Here is a 19,726-nt window from a genome sequence, read left to right on the forward strand (position 1 = left end):
AATATAAAGGCCTCCACGATATATTTATCCTCGTTTAACCGTTTGTTAAGAAAATAAAAAATCTATTTAATTATGTATTGGATTATAGCACATCAATGTTGCTGGTGAAATTTTTTATGTACAACGTATAGTTATAAAAAAAAAAAAGGATAAATATGGTTTTGATTGAAATGATAAAAATAAATTTTAAAATTTATGTTTTTTATTGTTTAAATCTCATTTTTTGTATTTTTTAAAGATTTATTTATTAGCTTAGTATTTAATATACTGATAATATATATTTTTTAACTTTAGATGAAATAAATTTTAAAATTTAAATTAAATTTTATTAAAATATTTTGCTTTAAATTTAATTATAAAACAATATGTTTTTAATATTTCATTAATTTTTAAATCGAGATATAAGCCTTTGCATGAACTGAGCTGGTTCTAAAATTTATTTAACTTCCAACCTCAACTCGACTCAACTTGACCCATGGACTCCACGTGGTCATCCAATCTTTTCTAAAATATCCTTTAACTTTAAGGACTAAATCGATAAATGGAATAAAACTACAGTGCCTTTTTATTTTATTTTTTCTATGCTTGTCAGGTTCAATTAACCTTAAAGCAGCTTTCGTAAACTCACCGACAAACAAAATTCAATAAATAAATAAATACTCATGCTGTTATAGTTAACACCACTGAGTTCGTACCTACGTACATATATATTATACTAATTTAAAACTACATACAAACATAATCGGTACATTATAAGCGAAATTTTTAAACTCCACCAGCAGTGCCCTATAAAATTATAAAAAAATATTAAAAACAAACATTTAAAAAGAAATACTATCAGTGTACTTGTAGAGTGTGCCTCGCATTTCAGATGAAACAAACGGTGATGTCGTGACGAGGAAGAGTTGATGCCTCGACGAGAATAACCCTCCGTCCCGATGACGCGATGCATGGCGTCCCAACGTGGCGACATGTTCCCCATTTAACCAGGTTTTTTTTTCCTAGTTAAACTATGTTATCTTTTCTCAATCTAACTTTGATTATTCGAGGAATGTTTTAGTTTTACTTTCACACGAAATTCAGTCTATAAATAGGCCTTTTAGCAACCCTAGATAGTTTAAAATAACAACAACAAAATTAAGAGAAAGTTGGTGGGAATTTTAGATTTGGTTTTTTCATTTTTAGTGAAGTTTTTCTTTACTCTTCGGAAAAGTTCTTTCACGCAATTATTTATGTCCAATTTTCTCGAATTTTATTCATATCTGTTGCATAATTCAAATTCGACCCAATAAAATCAAATATTAACCCTTAAATATTTCAAAAATTTATAATTCAATCCGTATCCCTAAATAAGTTTTTGAATTCCCCCATTAATATATACAAAAGGGTTGATGTTAAAGGCAAGATTATCCAGTTATGTGGGAGGCAAATGGTATAAACACAATGCAATAATAGATACTAATAATTGGTAAAATTATAATAAATTAAGTTAATCTGAAACACAACAGTGCATGCATCCTTGCTTCCTTATGTTGAAATATTTATTTAATTTCCCCATTAATTTATCATTAATTTAAATAAACAAATAAATTAATCATTGGGTGACTGTGGACTGCCAGTGCTTTCACATGTCTTTTTTTTTTAATTTTATTTTTTATAATAAAATTTACTGTTGGAAGTTATCCATTCCACCCCCCAAAGATTCCCTTTGTTACTTTCAACCACTACATCATTTACTATAATTTTTTTTCTTTTTATTTTTTTAAATAAATAATTAATTTTCATATTGATCTTATTTTACTTGTTTATGTTTGTGATATATACATGTGAACTTTGATGTCTATGTTCAATGAAAAAGCTTTTGAGATTTAAAAGAAGAAGAAGAAGAAGTTAAATGTGATGAAAATGGCATCTGAAAATAGTTTTTATTTAAGAAAAAAATATAACTAATTAAAAACAGAAAATGATTCGGACTAAAACTTACACATAAACAATTTTTTTTATTGAAAAAATTTTAAATTTGACTATGTGATATATCGAAATCTTTAATTAAAATTTCAGTTCGGATTCAGGTAAAATTTGTCCCATCCTATCTCTAATACATTTACTAAAATACTTTCATATTTTATTTTTATTTTCTTAATTTATGATAACTTATAACCTATATTTTAAATTTATAAATATTTTTAATATATTTCATTATAATTTCTTACTTTTATGAGATTTTATAAGTTACGGGTATTTTTTTTATTATGATTGTAATAATTAATTTGCAATCTAAAATTAAAATTTAAAAAATTAAATAAATATCAATATAAATATAAAACTATATAATAATTCATTAAGTATCAGTATATTGTATAGTTTATATATATGATTACTAAATACATTTTTATATACTACTATATAATAACATATTATGGTTTACAATATTAATAGGTATATAAATGGAATAAAATATGTGATTAGTTTTTATTTTAGTTACTTTTTAGAATTAATTTTTTAAGTAGTTTTTGTTTTATACTGAGATTTTATTATATATCTCTATTTTTTTTCATTTAATTTTATCAATTGATTTTGTATTACATTACTCGCGAAATCAAATAATTGAGTTTTAGGGCCAGTTTTTCATTACTTTTGAAAAGTGCTGTAAAAAAATGCTTTTGAGAAGTGCTTTTGAAAAGTTTGGTTTAAAATTTGAGTGTTTAGCATTGCTGTCAAAAAGTGCTTTTGAGAAATAAAATGTCCATTTTAGACATGTTATTATCAAGTAACAAATATGCATTTAAATAATATTTAAATTAGTTAATATTATTATATTTTAGTAAGAATATAAAAAAATTATTATAACTTGTTGTTAATATTTTAATATATGAAATATAAATTTTAAATATTTTTAAGCAATAAATATTAATTACTTATAAAATTTAATTAGAATATATAAACTATATTTTAAATATTTAAATATAATCATTAAATATTTGTAATTAGTATTTTAAAAAATATATTTTTTATTTTTAATTAATGATTTTAACACAATTGTAATTAAGCACCAAGAAAAAAAATAAAAATACCATGTTATTGGAGGGGTGAAAAAGTAATTAACCACCAAAAGTGCTTTTGGGAGAGGAAAAGCTAAAATTTTTAGCTTCTCATTTTCAGCTCCTTTTCAAAAATGCTTTTGAAAAGCACTTCTGAAAAGCTAAAAATTTCAGCCAAAACAGTTTGTTCTTCACAGCTTTTCCTTCAAAAGTGCTTTTGGAGTCAGAAGTGCTTTTTTTAAGTAATAAAGAACTGGCCCTTAGTTCGACTAGTATGGGTATTTTTGTTAATGTAGGAGGACGTGAGCTTCTATTTATGGGTTGAGGAGGGGTTATGGGTAGTTCTAAACATTATGTCAAAAAGAACAGATATGATCAGAACCTATAATAAAATTATTAAAAAAACATATAAATTAAAATATTATAGACTATAATATACAATTTTTTATATGCATCAACTATAATATATTATAGTCATGATAAAACCATAAGGCTTTCAAAACAAAATGGGTCATACTTTACACCAATTAGCATAATTAAGTTATACCTTTTTGATACTTTGAACAAATTAAGATGAAAGTTACAAGGAGGCTAAATCTTTGGAGAATTTTTTTTGAAGTATTGTTTATTTAGAGTTAATGGACCCCTTAATATGTTCAAATTTGTCCTTAATCATGGTTTTGTCTCTCGACTTTATGGATTGCTCGGGTGCTTGAGGGCTGAAGCTGTTTGAAGAGGTAACATGTTCAATAGAGTGGGAATGTCTCATTGAATCAGACCGTGTGTGATGTATGGCTACTTACTAATGAAATGTGAGCATTAGCACTTTGTAGGATTTAAACCCATACCCTTATACGGTGGGGGCAGATCAGATGAGAGCGGGGAAAGGCAAGGGCTTTACCCTCCAAAAATTGGAAATTATGTTTTAGCATATATAAAATTTGAAGATAATGCATGGTAAAATTAGAGTTTGGCTCTAAAAAATTATGAAATTTTGATTTAGTCCTCCTAAAAACTATAAATATATATACTGGTACAATGGTGAAATTACATTTTGATTTGGCATATATGCTACCTCATTGTTGGTCACAAGTGCCCTATATGCTATAAGGCACAGGCTCAAACCTTACCAACCTGTTGAAGGATTCGTTGATTCTAGACGAACTACATTTTAAAGGCTTCTCCAAAAAAAATCGACCTCCCTTAATGAAGCTAGTTGTGATTAGTAAAGGAGACAAGTTCTCAAGTCTAGTTGATGAACAATGGTCTTGTGATTAGAGTAATCACTCATTGAAATAGTATGTCAAGCTAAGTGCTACATTATGAGAGCCACATGGTGAAAGTCACTTTTAGAATCTCAACACTTATAGAGTAATTTTAGTATTTTAGGTTTGACGGGTGGTGATGCAATGCACAACAAGAGAGGAGTAAAGAGGAGAGGGTGGTGGATATTATGGAGGTCGGTTCATCCACTTGGGACAAAGAGTCAGAGGTTATCGAGAGTAAAGGAGAAGGGAGTGTTAACGCTAGGAGCTAGAAGTATATTAGAAGAGTATAGACTTAGTATTCTTGGAGAGTCGATCCCTTATTCATTGTTCCTAGAGGTATTTATAGGTAGGGGTCTCGTGTAAGATGGTGTTAATGTGTTGGACTTGCCATCTAGCCATCATTACAGGACTTGTGGGGAGATGTCTTTGATGGGACGAGGGTGTCTATGACATGACAGATCCTATCATTTATCCTAACCTGATGGGATAAAACAGTTGAACTCACATGATGTTTGATGACCAATAACTTCATGTTCCCGATAAAGCTTTGGGATCTGGATGGTGGATGGTATGTGCTTGTTCGGATGTTCATCTTGGAAGGTAGAGCTCATGGGTGGCCTTCTGGTTTGTTAGTGGCAAGCTTACTGTTCAAGCATCTTTTTTTGATTTGACACGTACGTGTCTTGATGGGGACAAGAGTATAACAATGAGGATTAAGAGTGAAACCTTTTTTTTTTTTTTTTTACAGTTTAAGAGGATAAGGCTTCTGTCTATCCTATTCTTTCGCTCCTGACATGACGAGAATATCAAATTTTAAAAAAAATAAATTTATAACACTCAAATCTCATATCCAAAAACTCTAAAAATCAAATATAATATATTAAACGAATAATTTCTTAATATAAGTCGCATATCATATAAAATATACTTTATAATGATTATACAATGATAAATTCAACATGTACTGCAACCTATTTTAAATGCTTTGAACAAATTACACTGCATGGATATGCTTATCCCTCCCACAGAAATATAACGCCCCTACCGCTGTGTACCCATTGTATTCCATGTCCCAAAAATCATAAAAAAAAAAAATTCTCTAGAGAATTTTCTCCATTAAATTTAAAGTTGAATCGGAATAAATTTAAATAATGAGAGATAAAGTTTTTTTTAATATTAATTTTTTATTAATTTATTTAAAAGATATCAAATGTTTTACCATCTCAACTAATAAATGTAAAGTTTGATTTTTTTGGTAGTGAGAGAGATATAAATGCAATGTTGTTTGAATCCAATTAGGCGGTTCTATCGAATAGATTGGACCAAAAATCAATTTGGGTATTGATTTGATTAAAGGAGTTAAACCGATTGATTGACGAATTGGGTTAATAAATCAATTGAATTAACAGTTGAACCATTTTTCTCTATTTGTAAATATTTTTATTTTTTATGAATTTTGAATGTTTTTTAGTCAAACCAGATAAATTGAGAACCGATGATTTGATCGGTTTGATCATCGATCTAGTTCTGAAAATATTGTGTTAATGAATAAAACAGGGCATGGATGATATTAATACAATGTTATTTGAATCGAATTGGACCAGCCGGTCGAACTAATTGGACCAAGAATTAGCCATAATATTTGTCTAATTAGAAGGATTAGATCAATTGACACATGAACTGAGTTAAAAAATCAATTGAACCCATAATTGAACTAATTATTTTTTTAATAACTTTTTAATCAAATCAGATAAATAAGAATCTATGATCCGACCGGTTCAACCATGGCTCGTTATAAAAACTGATATTAATGAAAGAAACAGGGTATGCATGATGCTAAGGCGAAGGGGAAGGGGGGCGGTCGCTTTTAGACGCAAGTGACAGAGAGCATTGAAAAAGGTAAAGGCATTCACGTGTAAGGGTTGTGCTCGGGAGCGTGCACCATGTGCTTCGGTGCAGTCGACCAAAACGAAGAACCTTTCTTTCCCATAACACACAAACTAAATAATTAAATAAAAAAGCTTGGTCTACCTTATCTCACGGATCTTGCTTCTCTTTCCACACATAACCTTGCCTTCCTTCCTTATACCCCTATATATATATATGTATATATAATGCCTTTAAGAGTTGACCAAATTAACAAGAGCCAATAGAGAGAAGAAGAAAAAAAGAAAATGCAGTCATTTTGCAGATAGCCAAAAGCAAAGCAAAGCAAAACCCATTATTAATCTACAGCAAAACCACCATTAGTCATCTACTACAGTTGAGAAGAAGGAAAGTATATAGGAGGAATTGATGGCTTCTTGGAAGAAAACCATCGCTACGCCTTTCAGAAAAGCTTGCACTTTCTTCAACCAGCAACCAAGGGATAAGAAGTCCCAAACAGGTATATATTTCTCTCTTCCCCTTCTCGCTCTCTCTCTCTCTCTCTCTAATTTCTCTCTTTAAAGGGATTAAATTGAATTTTTATTATTTTAGAAGAGTTAAAAGTGTAATTTTACTATATATTATGATTTTTAAAGGGATAGGCTATAATTCCTTTACTATATTCTTTTCTCGATAAATAGATTGTTGGATTTAACGATATAATTATATGTTGATTGAGTCTTAATTCGATTGGTATTAGTATTGAGGAGGGACTATGGATAGTTCTAAGCATTTAAAAATAAACAAATATCATAAAAATTTACGATGAGATTAATATTCAAAAACAAATCCATAATATTGTATTCAATAACAAATCCGAGAATTTGTTGTTGGAGGCAAAAATATAATTACAAACTTTTAGAGGTTAAAAGCTAAAAGAAAGACTTAAAGTGAAGTAGTGAAAATTAGAAGGGACTAAAGTTACAATTATCTCATTTAACTAAGTGCTTGAAGATATATCATATTGAAACTTACTCGAGCATGAAATATGATTATCATTGAATACTTAAAATATTCATAACATAAAGTAAATTGAATATCGACAATAAGTCGTAAAAATTCTATCTAATCAATCGATTCAATCGAGAATTGATCAGTCAAGAAAAACCAGTAAAAAATCAAAATTTAAGGATTTAACTAGTTTGACCTTTCGACTATAGTCAAATATAATCTTTTTAATTAGTTAAACTAATTAACCGATTCAACTTCCGATTCGATTATTTTTAACTATGAATAATAATTTTTTTTATGGGTGCAGAGCATGAAAAGCATGTGATGGATCTGCATGGGGAAGTGATGGCATGTGCATATGAAGATGTCCAAGTCATGTGGTCCATTCTTGACAAGTCCAAGTCCACGGCTTGTAACATCAAGCCTTAGGATTCCCTTTTTACCCTTTTTTTTCTTTCTAAATTTAATTTTTCTTTATTTTATTTTGCATGTGATGTAGATAAAACTACAAACTCGATTGCAAATTTGGGGGAAATTAGGAGATTGGGGAAAGAAGGGCATTATTGTAATTTTGGATGGAGAGAATTCAAATGTTTATTTTTATAGGGAATCCCCGTGAGGATATGAAAAATCCACGGCGAGATTTTTAATGAAATTTCTCTATTTATTTTAATTGTTTTTTATTTTTATATTTTTTAAGGATAAATATTAAAACTATATATAATTTTAATTTAACGTATAATGTCATACATAAAATTTAATTTTATGGGATTTTATACATAAAATTTTGATTTGATTCAATTTTCACAAATCACTACCAATATTATTGAATTAGAACTATTTTATGTTAATATATTCCATACGAAAACAATTATATTAATCCGATATGAAAATAAATGTATGCATTTATTTTTTAAATGCCTGCAATAGAATAAAAACCACAGTTTTGTGTATACAAATGAACCATAATTCAAGTTTCATGTGTACAATTGCACTAAATCAAAGATCATTTATCAAATTATACATTGAGCCAAAGTTTCATGTTAAATAATATTTTATGTAACTGGATCTTCGGTAAATCTCCTCTAAATATTATAATAATTAAGATAAAAATACTATGGAGGCCTTTATATTAGGAGTCGGATTACATTTTGTCTCATTTACTTCAAAAAAAGAGAGTAGATTAGTTTTTACACGTTAGATCAAAGAGCAAATTGTTCATTCTTTTAAAAATTTCATCCATTTTCACTATTAAAAACTGGTCCTTGTACGTCAATACGATGTACATGTGGCGTGCCATGTGTAACTACCCATTTATTTCATCAATCATACTTGTTTTTAATAGTAGAAATAAAAATTTATATGTACATGGATAAATATACATAAACTTTAATCTAATATACATGGATAAACATAAAATTTATACGTAAACTTTGGTCCAATGTGCAATTTGATACATAAACTTTGATTTGGTGTGATTATACAATTGAAACTTGAATTACGGTTCATATGCATACACGAAATTTTGATTTTAATTCAATTGTACACATTTATTTTCAAATTTGATTAATATAATTATTTGTGTATGCAATATATCAAAATAAAACGGTGCTAATTTCATAATATTGTTAAAGATTTGTGAAAATTGAATTAAATTAAAATTTCATGTATATAATCGCACTAAATCAAACAAAGTTCATGTATAGATTTGATATTTATCCCTCATTAAACTCATCATTACCGGGAGCAAAAAAAAAAAGAAAGTCAAATATATCTATGTATACTATCATAATATGCTCGATTGAGTTTATGTCACGCATCAATTGGATCCCAATTTAGTTATGGAATTATCGAAAGCACATTCCCTTTTACAAATTATTATAATTTACTATCTCAAATTTACAGTTTCAACCTAAATCAAATTTAACTTTTTTATCAAATATTTTATAAAATTGTTAATAACATTTCTACCCATGTTGTGTCATAATATGCATTGGCAGATATAACGGGTAGGTGGGGGTCACTATCCCTTAGTTTTTTTAGAAATTTACATAGTAGTCCTTTTAAGATGAATTTTATTACATTAAACTCTCTAAAATTTTAAATTCTGCTATTCGAACCCTTAAAAAATCAAATATGTAATCGACAATGTTAATATAAATTTAGTCCCGTAAATAGTATTTTTAAATCCCGCACCAATAATATGTTATTTTATCTCATGTAAAATTTTAGATTCGTAAGATTGAGTGAGATCATATCATAATCTATGGTCAACTTTTTTTTTTTTTATTAAATATCTTCAACTTGCATCTCATCGAATCAAAATCTGGGCGCTAAAGGAAATCTAATAAAAAACATGATTATTAGGATTTGATAGGAAAATTTTACAGCAATTTTCTAAATTTTTAAAGTGATAAAATCAAAATTAACTCACATGAGAGATACATAGATAAGAACAACGGTAATTCACAAGTTTGGAAATTAAGAAGGTATAATGATGAATTTAGTCTTTAATATTTGTATTTTTTTAATTAATTTGGATTTTTTTAGTTAAATTTGGTTTTTAATTTTTTAAAAATAGTCAAATTACTTTTTTATTTAATGAAAATGTTGACTAAAATATTAAAATTTTAATGATGTTGGGCTGACAACCACATAACAGTCTATGTGTACTTCATGTTGACATGACATTATTTGTTATATATGTCATTTTAACAAATAATTTAAAACTTATAAAATATTTAAAAAATAAAATAAATTAAATATTTTCGTTAAAACAACAACAATTCAACTCTTTCAGAAAGGTTGATGGTCAAATTTGATTCTTTTTAAAAGATCGAGGGTCAAATTTAACTAAAAAAAATAAGTGTTAAATTGACAAAAGATATAAACGTTAAAAGCTTATTTTTTTCATTATGCCAATAATAATAAAAAATATCAAGGAAATCAATACGAATGCCAAGTTTTAAGTGTCTCTCAAGAAGTGCCGATTAAACCTTAACTCGATTGGTATGGGCATTGTTGTTAATACATGAGGGCATGGGTTCAAGTGTGTTAAATAACATTATTCTCCTATTTATGAGTTGTAAAGGACTGTAGATAACTTTTAGTATTATGTAAAAAACGAGCAAATATAATCAAGTATGAATTTATCAAAATTTGTCCCCTTTTAACAATCTTTAGCAAAATGATCATGACTTATCTTTCCCACTAGACCACGGATTGCGAAGTGGGAAGCACCAAGAGGAACGGAGCCAAAGATTAAGACGGACGAGCATATAAGTGGCTTATGACGTTGTTTGAGACACAAATGGACTTGTGCGAGTGGGTTGTGTCCCTAGCGACTATGGGGAGCTTTTGATGCGCTCTCGGTCGAGGCACATGTTGTCATCAGTGCACTCAAACTGGCGCAGCAGCTTTGGTAGCTTCACCATTGAGATGGATTGTTTTGCTTTTGTTTCTAAATTAAATGGTTGACCTTTCTATGTATGACTGAATCATTGAGAAGGCCCTTGGCGTTTGTTTGGTTGCTTTTAAATATGATTGTCAATGTGGGTTTTTCGGCCTTAATAAAATTTTAGGTCTGATTGATAGGTTTGGCTTAAAAATTAAGTTTAAATTTTTGTTCAAATCCAGTCTGAATAAAAATGTTAAAATGTAAACCCGATTTGTTCGCATTAATTTTTTTAATTTTTTATATAAAAATTTTAAAATATATAGTACATAAAAAAACACTAAAAACATTAAAATAAATGTTTCCCAATAAATTTAAATTTTTTTTTATACTTAAATAACACTAAAATATGTGCAACTTAACGAGCAAATGCCTCTAAAATTATAGCAAAAAAAATAAAATAAGAGTTATACAATATCCAAACAATAACAACAAAATAGTAGCAATATAATAATGAAATGACAACAAAGCAGTGGGAAAACACTAGCAAAATAGTGGCAAAACAACAGTTTTTTTTCAAATTCGGGTCAAGCTCGACCCATTTTCTAAATGGGCCTTCTTTTACTTAAATCCGATTTTCAAGTCTATATTTTTACCAAAATCCTCTTACTTTTCAGGTGAACCTTTGGTTCGGGCTACATGGACAAGTCTAGGTGCAACAAGTAGGCTTGCTCAATGATCCTTACAAGAGAATGTTAATTGTATTATTGGTTTGGTTTATTCGGAGATTTTTCACCCCATTGTGTTTGATGACACATTGAATGTTTGATAAATTGTACCCAACATGCTTATTTTATATATATATATATAAGAGAGTAAACTTATAAGTATAAATTGTGTCCGAGGAATGAACTCAAGATTTGATGTCAACTATTTCTTCATTCCAATATAAATATTTTGTCATTAAATGGATCGAGTAAACTTTTTAATGATAAATCTAACCTCAAATATACAGTTAGGTTAAAAGGTTATTAATATCAATAAATACATAAAAGTTAAGCAAACTTGTATTAAAAGAAAATCAAATATTGTGAGTCCATTAAACAAGTGAAATTTTAAATGATTTGTGTTTAAGTTATCATTTGAAACCCATCTCGGGTTTAATTTACTTTTATAAATTAGTGTATTACGGTTTTAGATGATATCGAAATTTAAATGTTATGATTATTATCCATATCAAGAGTGTAATAAATGTCGATGTTAACACTTACATATCTATTATCCAAAATGGTTTTAATTTTGCATATTTACTGTTTAATTGCATCCAATTTCAAACCCATTTTATTATTCTAAATAGTAAAATTGAATTCGGACATCTGAATTTGTTATCTATTTATTGATTTTCTATTTTTGAAAATTATTTAATAGATTTAGATATCCGAATAATGCAAATAATATAATTTTAAATTCAAATATTAAAAGAACATAGGTATAATCAATTCTGTATAAATGAGATCGAATTGATTCGAGGTAGAAATGTTCATGGGCTAGAGCGAGCCGTGTTCCGGTAGAGTCTAATCAAAATCTTAGGCCTGTTTGATAAGCCTGAGCCCAATTTGAAAATGGGTTTAAAATTTTGCTCAAGCCTAATATAGATAAAAATGTTAAAAGTTGGGCTTGACAAAACCCGCCCGAATTAATTATTTTATATTATTATATATATTTTAAAAAATAATACATAACAAATACTAAAAATATTAAAATAAATATTTTCAAATAAATTAAAAATAAATTAAAGAAAATAAAAAAAAAGGTCTTAGTTTTTTTGTTGTTGTTGAAGTCTATTTTTCCAACCTATATTTTTATCCAAACACTATTAATTTTCGGATTGATCCAATTCATGAACCGGTCTAATTGATTCGAAAATAAGGTTATATGATTTAATACGTGAATCACTCGAAATTGGGTTAAAATATGATTTTTTTTTTGTAAAAAAGTTTTTAATAGGAATAATTATGTTAGCGGCTCGACCACTGGTCGAACTACGAAACCTTGGCTGTGATCTTCTTTGGTAACGTGATCGGAGATAATTTGAATTTAGAGCTTTATGTTGTTAACTTAAAATGAAAATTGAATATATGGAATAGAGAAAATCGCAACCGGTAACTAGAAGAAAAACGAAAAGGCATTATCGGAAAATCGGCGTGAGCGACAACGTAGTAGGAGGCTGTAGGTGGTCATTGATTCACTGATCCGCCGTGAGAGTCTTATTTTTCTCTCTTTTATTTTTAAAGCGAAAGCATGGGAATTTCACCGGAGGAAAGCGGAAGTCCCGAAAAGGAGCAGCAAGCCGCTGGAGTGGGGATTCTCCTTCAAATTATGATGCTCGTCCTTTCATTCGTCCTCGGCCATGTCCTTCGCCGTCACAAGTTCTACTATCTCCCTGAGGCCGGCGCTTCTTTGCTTATCGGTTAGTCAATTTGGATAATTTCCTTCTTCATTTATCTTTATATATCTTGACGCTTTAGTTTCCTTCGTCACGAAATGATCGTCTTTCTACCAGGTTTAATTGTTGGTGGACTTGCTAACATCTCCAACACTGAAACAAGCATCAGGTCCTTCATTTCTTTCCCCATTATTGTTATTATATATATATATTGTTTTGTTTGTTCTTTGTTTTCCATTTCGATCTTGTTTGATATAAAATTGGCAAACCGTGAATTTCATCGTATCTTATTCCTTTGGCAGGGCGTGGTTCAATTTCCATGAGGAATTCTTCTTCCTATTTCTCTTACCTCCAATAATATTATATCCTTAAAACCTATGATTGCTAGTTTCTATTTATCACTCTAGGATACCTCATTGATTGTGTTTCTTAACTACCTTTTCTGTTTCGGGCACTCAATCAGGTTTCAGCTTATCAGCTGTAAGTAGTAGTATTATGCATTACACTCTTCGAGTTTTGCATGGTTGATCTCTCTGTTAATTGTCACCTCGTTTTGCCCCCTTTTGCAGAAACCCTTTTTCTCTAACTTTGGAGCCATTGTCACATTTGCTATTTTAGGGACTTTTATAGCTTCAGTTGTTACAGGAGTTTTAGTGTGAGTACTCTTAATTATAAAAAAAAAAAAGAAGCCAAAAAACAAACCAGTCTGTTCTTTTTTTCCCCCACTGCCTTGTATAATCTAGCCGCATATGTACAGCTATCTTGGTGGTCGCATGTACCTCATGTACGGACTTCCTTTTGTTGAATGCCTAATGTTTGGTGCTCTTATATCAGCAACCGACCCTGTTACTGTTCTTTCCATATTTCAGGTCAGGTTTTTATGCTACCATCCTGGCTATTTATTGTGGGAGGGTGAGGTTAAATGAAAACATAGCTATACTATGATACATGTCGTACAACTAGTCCAACACCAAATATGAAAATTTGTGAAGGTCTATTGTATTGCAATAATTTCTATGATCAGAAACAATAATAATATTCACATAAAATTGTGCTTCTTCCATGCTGCTGCCAAGACACATATGTACTTCTTGAAGTATCATTATACCTTTTGTTTCTGTATTCTTAATTTAGAAAAGTGATTTAACTGAGATTAACTTAGGCTCCATTTGGTTTCTTCTTTTGCTTCTTTCGTTTTGCCATTTGAATTTGCTTCCCGAAAAGTATATAAAAGGCAAAAAATAAATAGAGAAAGCAAAACAAATTATGGTTATTAGTGAACAAATAAGTATATGCAACACCATATCTAACATAATTGTTTTGTCAAGAATAATCATGCATTTTATTCCCCGAAAAATTTTAAAAACTTATTTTTCAATTATCAAAAGTATTATTATTTTCTATAGTGTTGGATTCGGCCTTTTCTCTCTTTTTCTTCCAAAAGCAAAAACGAAACTGGATCCTAATAATATATATAACAGTGAAGCAACTTTTTTTTTCAGTTGCAAACATGTGGACCTTTACCTTCCAAAAGAAAAGTCTTAGATATACTCTCTTTCCCTTAAATATCTTGCTCTGTAATTGCTTAGCTGCTTAAGTTTTGCAAATACTTATGGTAACCTAAACCTTCTATTGCTACTGATTCTTTGAAGGTCTTTTGTTGTTTCCTTTTACTAATCCATCGCTTAACTGGACTTTCATTAATTTTAATGAAATGTCAGTTTGTAGTTATACAGAGATTTCTGAGTGTCTGTGTTGTAGTGTCTAAGCGGTAAAAGCAACAAACCATCCCATTTCAACTTTTAGACCTTGTATCCATGTATGATGATCTTAATTGCAGGAACTTGGCACTGATACGAACCTTTATGCTTTGGTGTTTGGAGAATCTGTTTTAAATGATGCTGTAAGTTTTTCTAGCATGCTATTGATGGTTTCTTGTTTCTCGTATTTAACATCTTACATGTGCATGCACGTTATTTACTGGGTGAATTGGTTCTTTATGTAGATGGCAATATCTTTGTACAGGTATGTGAAGTACTTGTTGTCCTCTGTGATTTGATTGTTTAGTTTCGTTTTTGAGTTAAAACGTTGTTTGCCTATGCAGGACAATGTCCATTGTAAGAAAGCATGCATCATCTGCGCAAAACTTCTTTATGGTGATTTTTAGGTTTCTCGAGACCTTTGTTGGCTCTATGTCTGCAGGTTTGTCTTAACCTTTGGTCTTACTGAGTGAATTTCTCTTATGCTATAATCTACTTACTAATTAATCTTTTTAATTGGAAAAAGAAAAGGAACATTGTTTTCTTATGCTTCATGATGCAAGTGAATACATTGCTATTCTACCATTCAGGAAATGGAGAATGCATTATTTTCTTTGGGTCCAAAATAGGACAAATTGAAAAAGAAAAGAAAATTCAATCTAAATTTTTCAGTGCAGTTATTTTCTATTAACTTATGATTAAAATTCTACCCATTACATACTTGTATGTCCTTTTAATCACAATCACGAAGATGCTTTCCTTGTTGCTCTGCAGGTGTTGGAGTTGGATTTGTTTCTGCTCTAATATCCTTTCTGATTGACTTTATATTCATATACCATGTTTGATGCTATAAATTACAAGCTATTACTTTTACCTTTAAACCTTAACTCCAAGAACCTCTTTAAGTATGCTGGATTAGATGTTGACAAGTAAGTACTGCATTTGCATCTTTTGGTTCCTTCATCAAACTTCTTAGCATAAAAACTTCTGAAATTCCCTGACACATCTTTTGACATGCTCTTCTCAGTCTTCAAAACTTGGAGTGCTGTCTTTTTGTTCTTTTTCCTTATTTCTCGTAAGCAATTTTATGGCCCTATATATTCTCTGTTTTCCTACATTTTATATTTAATGGATTCATGGCACAGTTATGAAAACATCTTGCCTTTCTAGGTACATGCTTGCGGAAGGACTTGGCCTCTCTGGTATCGTGTCAATATTGTTCACAGCAATTGTAAGTGAACTTGTTATGCTGATTGAGTAGTAGAACAATGCAAGCTGATGCAGCATGATGAACTTTTTCTTTGTTTTAGGTGATGAAGCACTACAGTTACTCAAATTTGTCAGAAAATTCTCAGCAATTTGTATCTGATTTTTTTCACTTAATCTCATCACTGGCTGAGACTTTTACGTAAGAGAGTCATCTTTATGTGATATGACCTGATTTAACTTCGTCCATGTGATACCTTCCCATTTTGACGATTGATTCTTTTTTCAATGTTCCAGATTTATTTACATGGGTTTTGATATTGCCATGGAAAAGCACAGCTGGTCGCATTTGGGGTTTATCTTTTTCTCAATTGTATCCTTGTTAATTATTATTATTATTACAGCTTCTGAACTTAGGTTTAGTGGCTGTATTGAATTTCAGCGTCATTGTTATTCCTTTACTTTCTTCATAATCACGTCAGTTATTTATTGTAGTTGCCAGGTAAATGAGATTTATTGGTCTTTCAGTTTTTAAATCATATATTATTGAGGGACCATGAGTAGAATAATTAATGCAGTTGTGTAATTGAATCTTTAGGGCAGCCAACGTCTTTTCTTGTGCATATCTGGTCAATTTGGTTCGTCCTGTCCATAGGCAAATACCTTTAAAACACCAAAAAGCACTTTGGTACAGTGGTAAGAAAAATCATACTTACATCATAGTTGATTTTATACCTTCCCAAAATACTAAATTATTATTAACTTGGTTAGGACTTCGAGGAGCAATGGCGTTTGCCCTTGCTCTGCAATCTGTTCATGATCTTCCAGAAGGACGTGGTCAGATTATATTCACTGCAACAACTGCCATAGTTGTTTTGTCGGTATGATTGAAGAACCTTTAAATTAACAAACTATTGTACTGGGAAATAATTTCAATTTTATCTTTTGTAAGTCCTAAAATTTGCTTATCCATTCCACGCTCATTGCTTAGATCTGAGGGCAGTAGTTATTTACAAGTCGCTGTTTCATTTCTTTCGAAAATATTCAACTACCTGCTGGAGAGAACTTGAAAGTATAATTTCTCTTTTTCCTCTTCCTCCCATTATTTGGGGAGAAAATTGGCATTTCCTAAGCAAAATAATGAACTGAATTAGTTTACTACACTAATTATTCTACCTTCTGCAATCAGCATGCACCTGAACAATGAAGTGGTAGCTGAGTCTTTATTGCTTTAAACTGCGAAAAGAGTAGTTGATGTGATTGGTTTCTACTTCCTTTACTCGTGGTTTTATTCTAGTAAAATGTGGTGTCAAATTATGCTACTTTTGGCGCACTGCACTCTGATGGTTCACTAAAAAATTCAGTATCGTCTTTGCAATATAATCTTCATCCTCCGGAGTGGATAACCTACAAAAGACTGTTGGAGTTAGAATTTTATAAATTTTGCTAATATAATCATCTCGTAGTACTTATGGAAATATTTCAGTTTTATTCTGCTATTAGAGTGTTTAGACTAGCCGTCATCTTGGTTTGGTGGTTTATAATGGTTCGTTACCATATTGAAAGGTATGTTCCTAATTGGAGCTACTGTTAATCTAAGGTGAGATCTTGCATGGCCAGTGTAATGCGCATAGCTGAATCATCTGGATATACTCGTTTGAAGAGTTCTAAATGCTCCACAGTTTGAATGTTGTAATTGATACTTATCCTTCCAGTAACTGTTTATATTTTCCCGAAATGTCACAGGTTTTGTTAATTGGAGGTTCAACAGGGACGATGCTAGAAGCTCTGCATGTTGTCGGAGATAGCCATGACGGTCACTTAGGTGAAGTAAGTTTCAATCGTTTCTAGCAATGTCGCATAAACTTTTTATATGCCGACTTACCAAGTTATGTTTTCAACACAAAAAGTTAAATTTAATCCAATGCTTACTTTGCTATTTGAACTGTTCAAATTGATGATAACCAAGTAAAGATGTTGAAATAGGAAATTGCTGCTGCCTTCATGAGGGTGGTTGTGTTTTGTTGTGAATTTAAATATATATATATATATAAGAGAAAACCGGGTGTAAACACAAGTAATTTTATTTTCGGTAGTACTGATCAATGACTTCATTGCAGAGCTTTGATGTTAATAATGGCTATGTTGCTCCATCTTTTAAGAAAGATGGAACATCCGGAAACGGAATAAAGATGAAACTGAAAGAATTCCACAAAAGGTAACATGTAGATTTTTTTTATTTTTTATTTACTTTCAGTAATATATGGATTATGCTCTAATTTACAAAAATTAAGAAGTTAGTCCCTCTACTTTACAAAAACTAAGTTACTTTAATTGTTAATAAACACATGAATTTAAAATGTTGATTTTTTTGCATATAAAGTACTGAACTGTTGAATTTAAGGACAACTGGACTAACCGAGTTCTGACAGATTAAACTAGAATCACTAACTTCTCAGTTTTTGTAAAGGGATGAAAATTCAAAGTTAGACCATGAAGTAATCATCTAATTTCTTTCATTTATTGAATTAAAAAAACACCATTTATGGCCTTGCAGAACATCATCATTCACTGCATTAGATAGGAATTACCTCACTCCATTTTTCACTAGCCAGAATGAAGATGATGAGGAAGAAGAAGGTAAATTTAATTTAAATTCTTTTTATTTTATGTTATTTACATCTATGCTTTAATCACTTTTCTTTTTCAGAAGCTTTATTAGATGAGCGGATTTAGGGGAGGGTTTCTTGGCCAATAGATAAGTGTCCTCAAATGCTCTGCTACAAAGGAAACTAACTTCTGGTACATAGAGATGAAATTTTCAATGCATTTTGGGTGTGGAGGAAACATTGAGTTACTCATATTATCATTCCTTATTAATCTGCCAAGTTATATTAAAATTTTGAGTTCATAGGAGAGAATGCATAAATTTAATGTTTGTTGAGATTTACTTTATTGTTTAAAAATATTAATTTTTATATTAAGTTTATATCTAAGAAGATAAATTTAGCCCCATTCTGATACTTTGGTTCTGGTTCTAGTTTTGATCATTTTCGTCTTCAAACTTTAATTTTTATAATCTTCTTAAAATTTTGAGTTCATAGGAGAGAATGCATAAATTTTGAGTTATTTTAAAACTTATTATAAACAATTTAGTCTAATGTCGAAGTTAAAAATTTTGAGTTCATAAGTTTATATCTAAGAAGATAAATTTAGCCCCATTCTGAAGTTTATATCTAAGAAGATAAATTTAGTCCCATTCTGATACTTTGATCATTTTTGTCGATTAAATTGATTTTTTTCTTACAAAAAAGTTTATTGAACTATTAAAATCTTATCAGCATTGATGTGACTATCTACATGATAGTATATATCTATTTCATTGTTGGCGTGAATAGTTTTTTAAAAATTTTATGAATTTTCTTAAAATTTTTCATTCTTTTTAACTTTATGAATTACTTGCTGTTAAAATTTTAACGTTGTCACGACAGAATAATAGTTTTTATGTGTACGTTAGGTATGTATATTACTGTAATTAAAAGGGAAAAACATACAATGAAAATATTGATAAAAGGATGTAGCATTACTCAAAATTTTCCATCTTGAGAACACTCGATAAATTTGATGAAATCAACAATTACTCTTACTTTATAGAAAATTTAGACCAAGGGATTAAGGGTAAGATGTTCATTTTATCAAAAGTAATTAGTTTTTGTAACTTTGTTTACGCTAAT

General features: G+C 29.8%; 3 protein-coding genes across 3 annotated transcripts; all 3 read left to right on the forward strand.

Annotated features, from left to right (window-relative positions):
* Nucleotides 1-6,131: 6,131 nt before the first annotated feature.
* Nucleotides 6,132-7,841, forward strand: LOC121213732 (uncharacterized). The gene is made up of 2 exons (XM_041086742.1): nt 6,132-6,695; nt 7,494-7,841. Exons 1-2 carry the CDS (start codon nt 6,605-6,607, stop codon nt 7,613-7,615), a joined length of 213 nt encoding a protein of 70 aa, XP_040942676.1. The 5' UTR covers nt 6,132-6,604; the 3' UTR covers nt 7,616-7,841.
* Nucleotides 7,842-12,403: 4,562 nt separating this feature from the next.
* On the forward strand, nt 12,404-13,691 carry LOC121213733 (sodium/hydrogen exchanger 6-like). Its single transcript, XM_041086743.1, has 4 exons — nt 12,404-12,510; nt 12,875-13,050; nt 13,144-13,195; nt 13,329-13,691. The coding sequence occupies exons 2-4, from the start codon at nt 12,882-12,884 to the stop codon at nt 13,396-13,398; spliced, it is 291 nt and encodes a 96-aa protein (XP_040942677.1). The 5' UTR covers nt 12,404-12,510; nt 12,875-12,881; the 3' UTR covers nt 13,399-13,691.
* Nucleotides 13,404-18,903, forward strand: LOC107944844 (sodium/hydrogen exchanger 6). The gene is made up of 19 exons (XM_041087826.1): nt 13,404-13,409; nt 13,518-13,681; nt 13,784-13,895; nt 14,867-14,929; nt 15,032-15,051; nt 15,131-15,228; nt 15,561-15,589; nt 15,684-15,715; nt 15,814-15,861; nt 15,957-16,017; nt 16,097-16,194; nt 16,290-16,365; nt 16,475-16,494; nt 16,591-16,688; nt 16,764-16,873; nt 17,739-17,822; nt 18,113-18,210; nt 18,550-18,632; nt 18,703-18,903. The coding sequence occupies exons 1-19, from the start codon at nt 13,404-13,406 to the stop codon at nt 18,726-18,728; spliced, it is 1,326 nt and encodes a 441-aa protein (XP_040943760.1). The 3' UTR covers nt 18,729-18,903.
* The last annotated feature ends 823 nt before the right edge of the window (nt 18,904-19,726 follow it).

Source organism: Gossypium hirsutum, chromosome D01, assembly GCF_007990345.1.
Source record: "Gossypium hirsutum isolate 1008001.06 chromosome D01, Gossypium_hirsutum_v2.1, whole genome shotgun sequence".
Lineage (NCBI taxonomy): Eukaryota > Viridiplantae > Streptophyta > Magnoliopsida > Malvales > Malvaceae > Gossypium > Gossypium hirsutum.

Excerpts from the sequence above, each read along its gene's own strand:
- LOC107944844 (XM_041087826.1), top strand. Across the intron at positions 15,590-15,683 it reads TTGGATTTGTTTCTGCTCTA|CTCTTTAAGTATGCTGGATT; the intron begins ATATCCTTTCTG and ends AACTCCAAGAAC. Across the intron at positions 16,689-16,763 it reads AAAAGCACTTTGGTACAGTG|GACTTCGAGGAGCAATGGCG; the intron begins GTAAGAAAAATC and ends TAACTTGGTTAG.
- LOC121213732 (XM_041086742.1), top strand. The coding sequence starts at position 6,605 with ATGGCTTCTTGGAAGAAAACCATCGCTACGCCTTTCAGAAAAGCTTGC. Across the intron at positions 6,696-7,493 it reads GGATAAGAAGTCCCAAACAG|AGCATGAAAAGCATGTGATG; the intron begins GTATATATTTCT and ends TTATGGGTGCAG.
- LOC121213733 (XM_041086743.1), top strand. The coding sequence starts at position 12,882 with ATGGGAATTTCACCGGAGGAAAGCGGAAGTCCCGAAAAGGAGCAGCAA. Across the intron at positions 13,051-13,143 it reads CGGCGCTTCTTTGCTTATCG|GTTTAATTGTTGGTGGACTT; the intron begins GTTAGTCAATTT and ends TCTTTCTACCAG. Across the intron at positions 13,196-13,328 it reads AACACTGAAACAAGCATCAG|GGCGTGGTTCAATTTCCATG; the intron begins GTCCTTCATTTC and ends TTCCTTTGGCAG.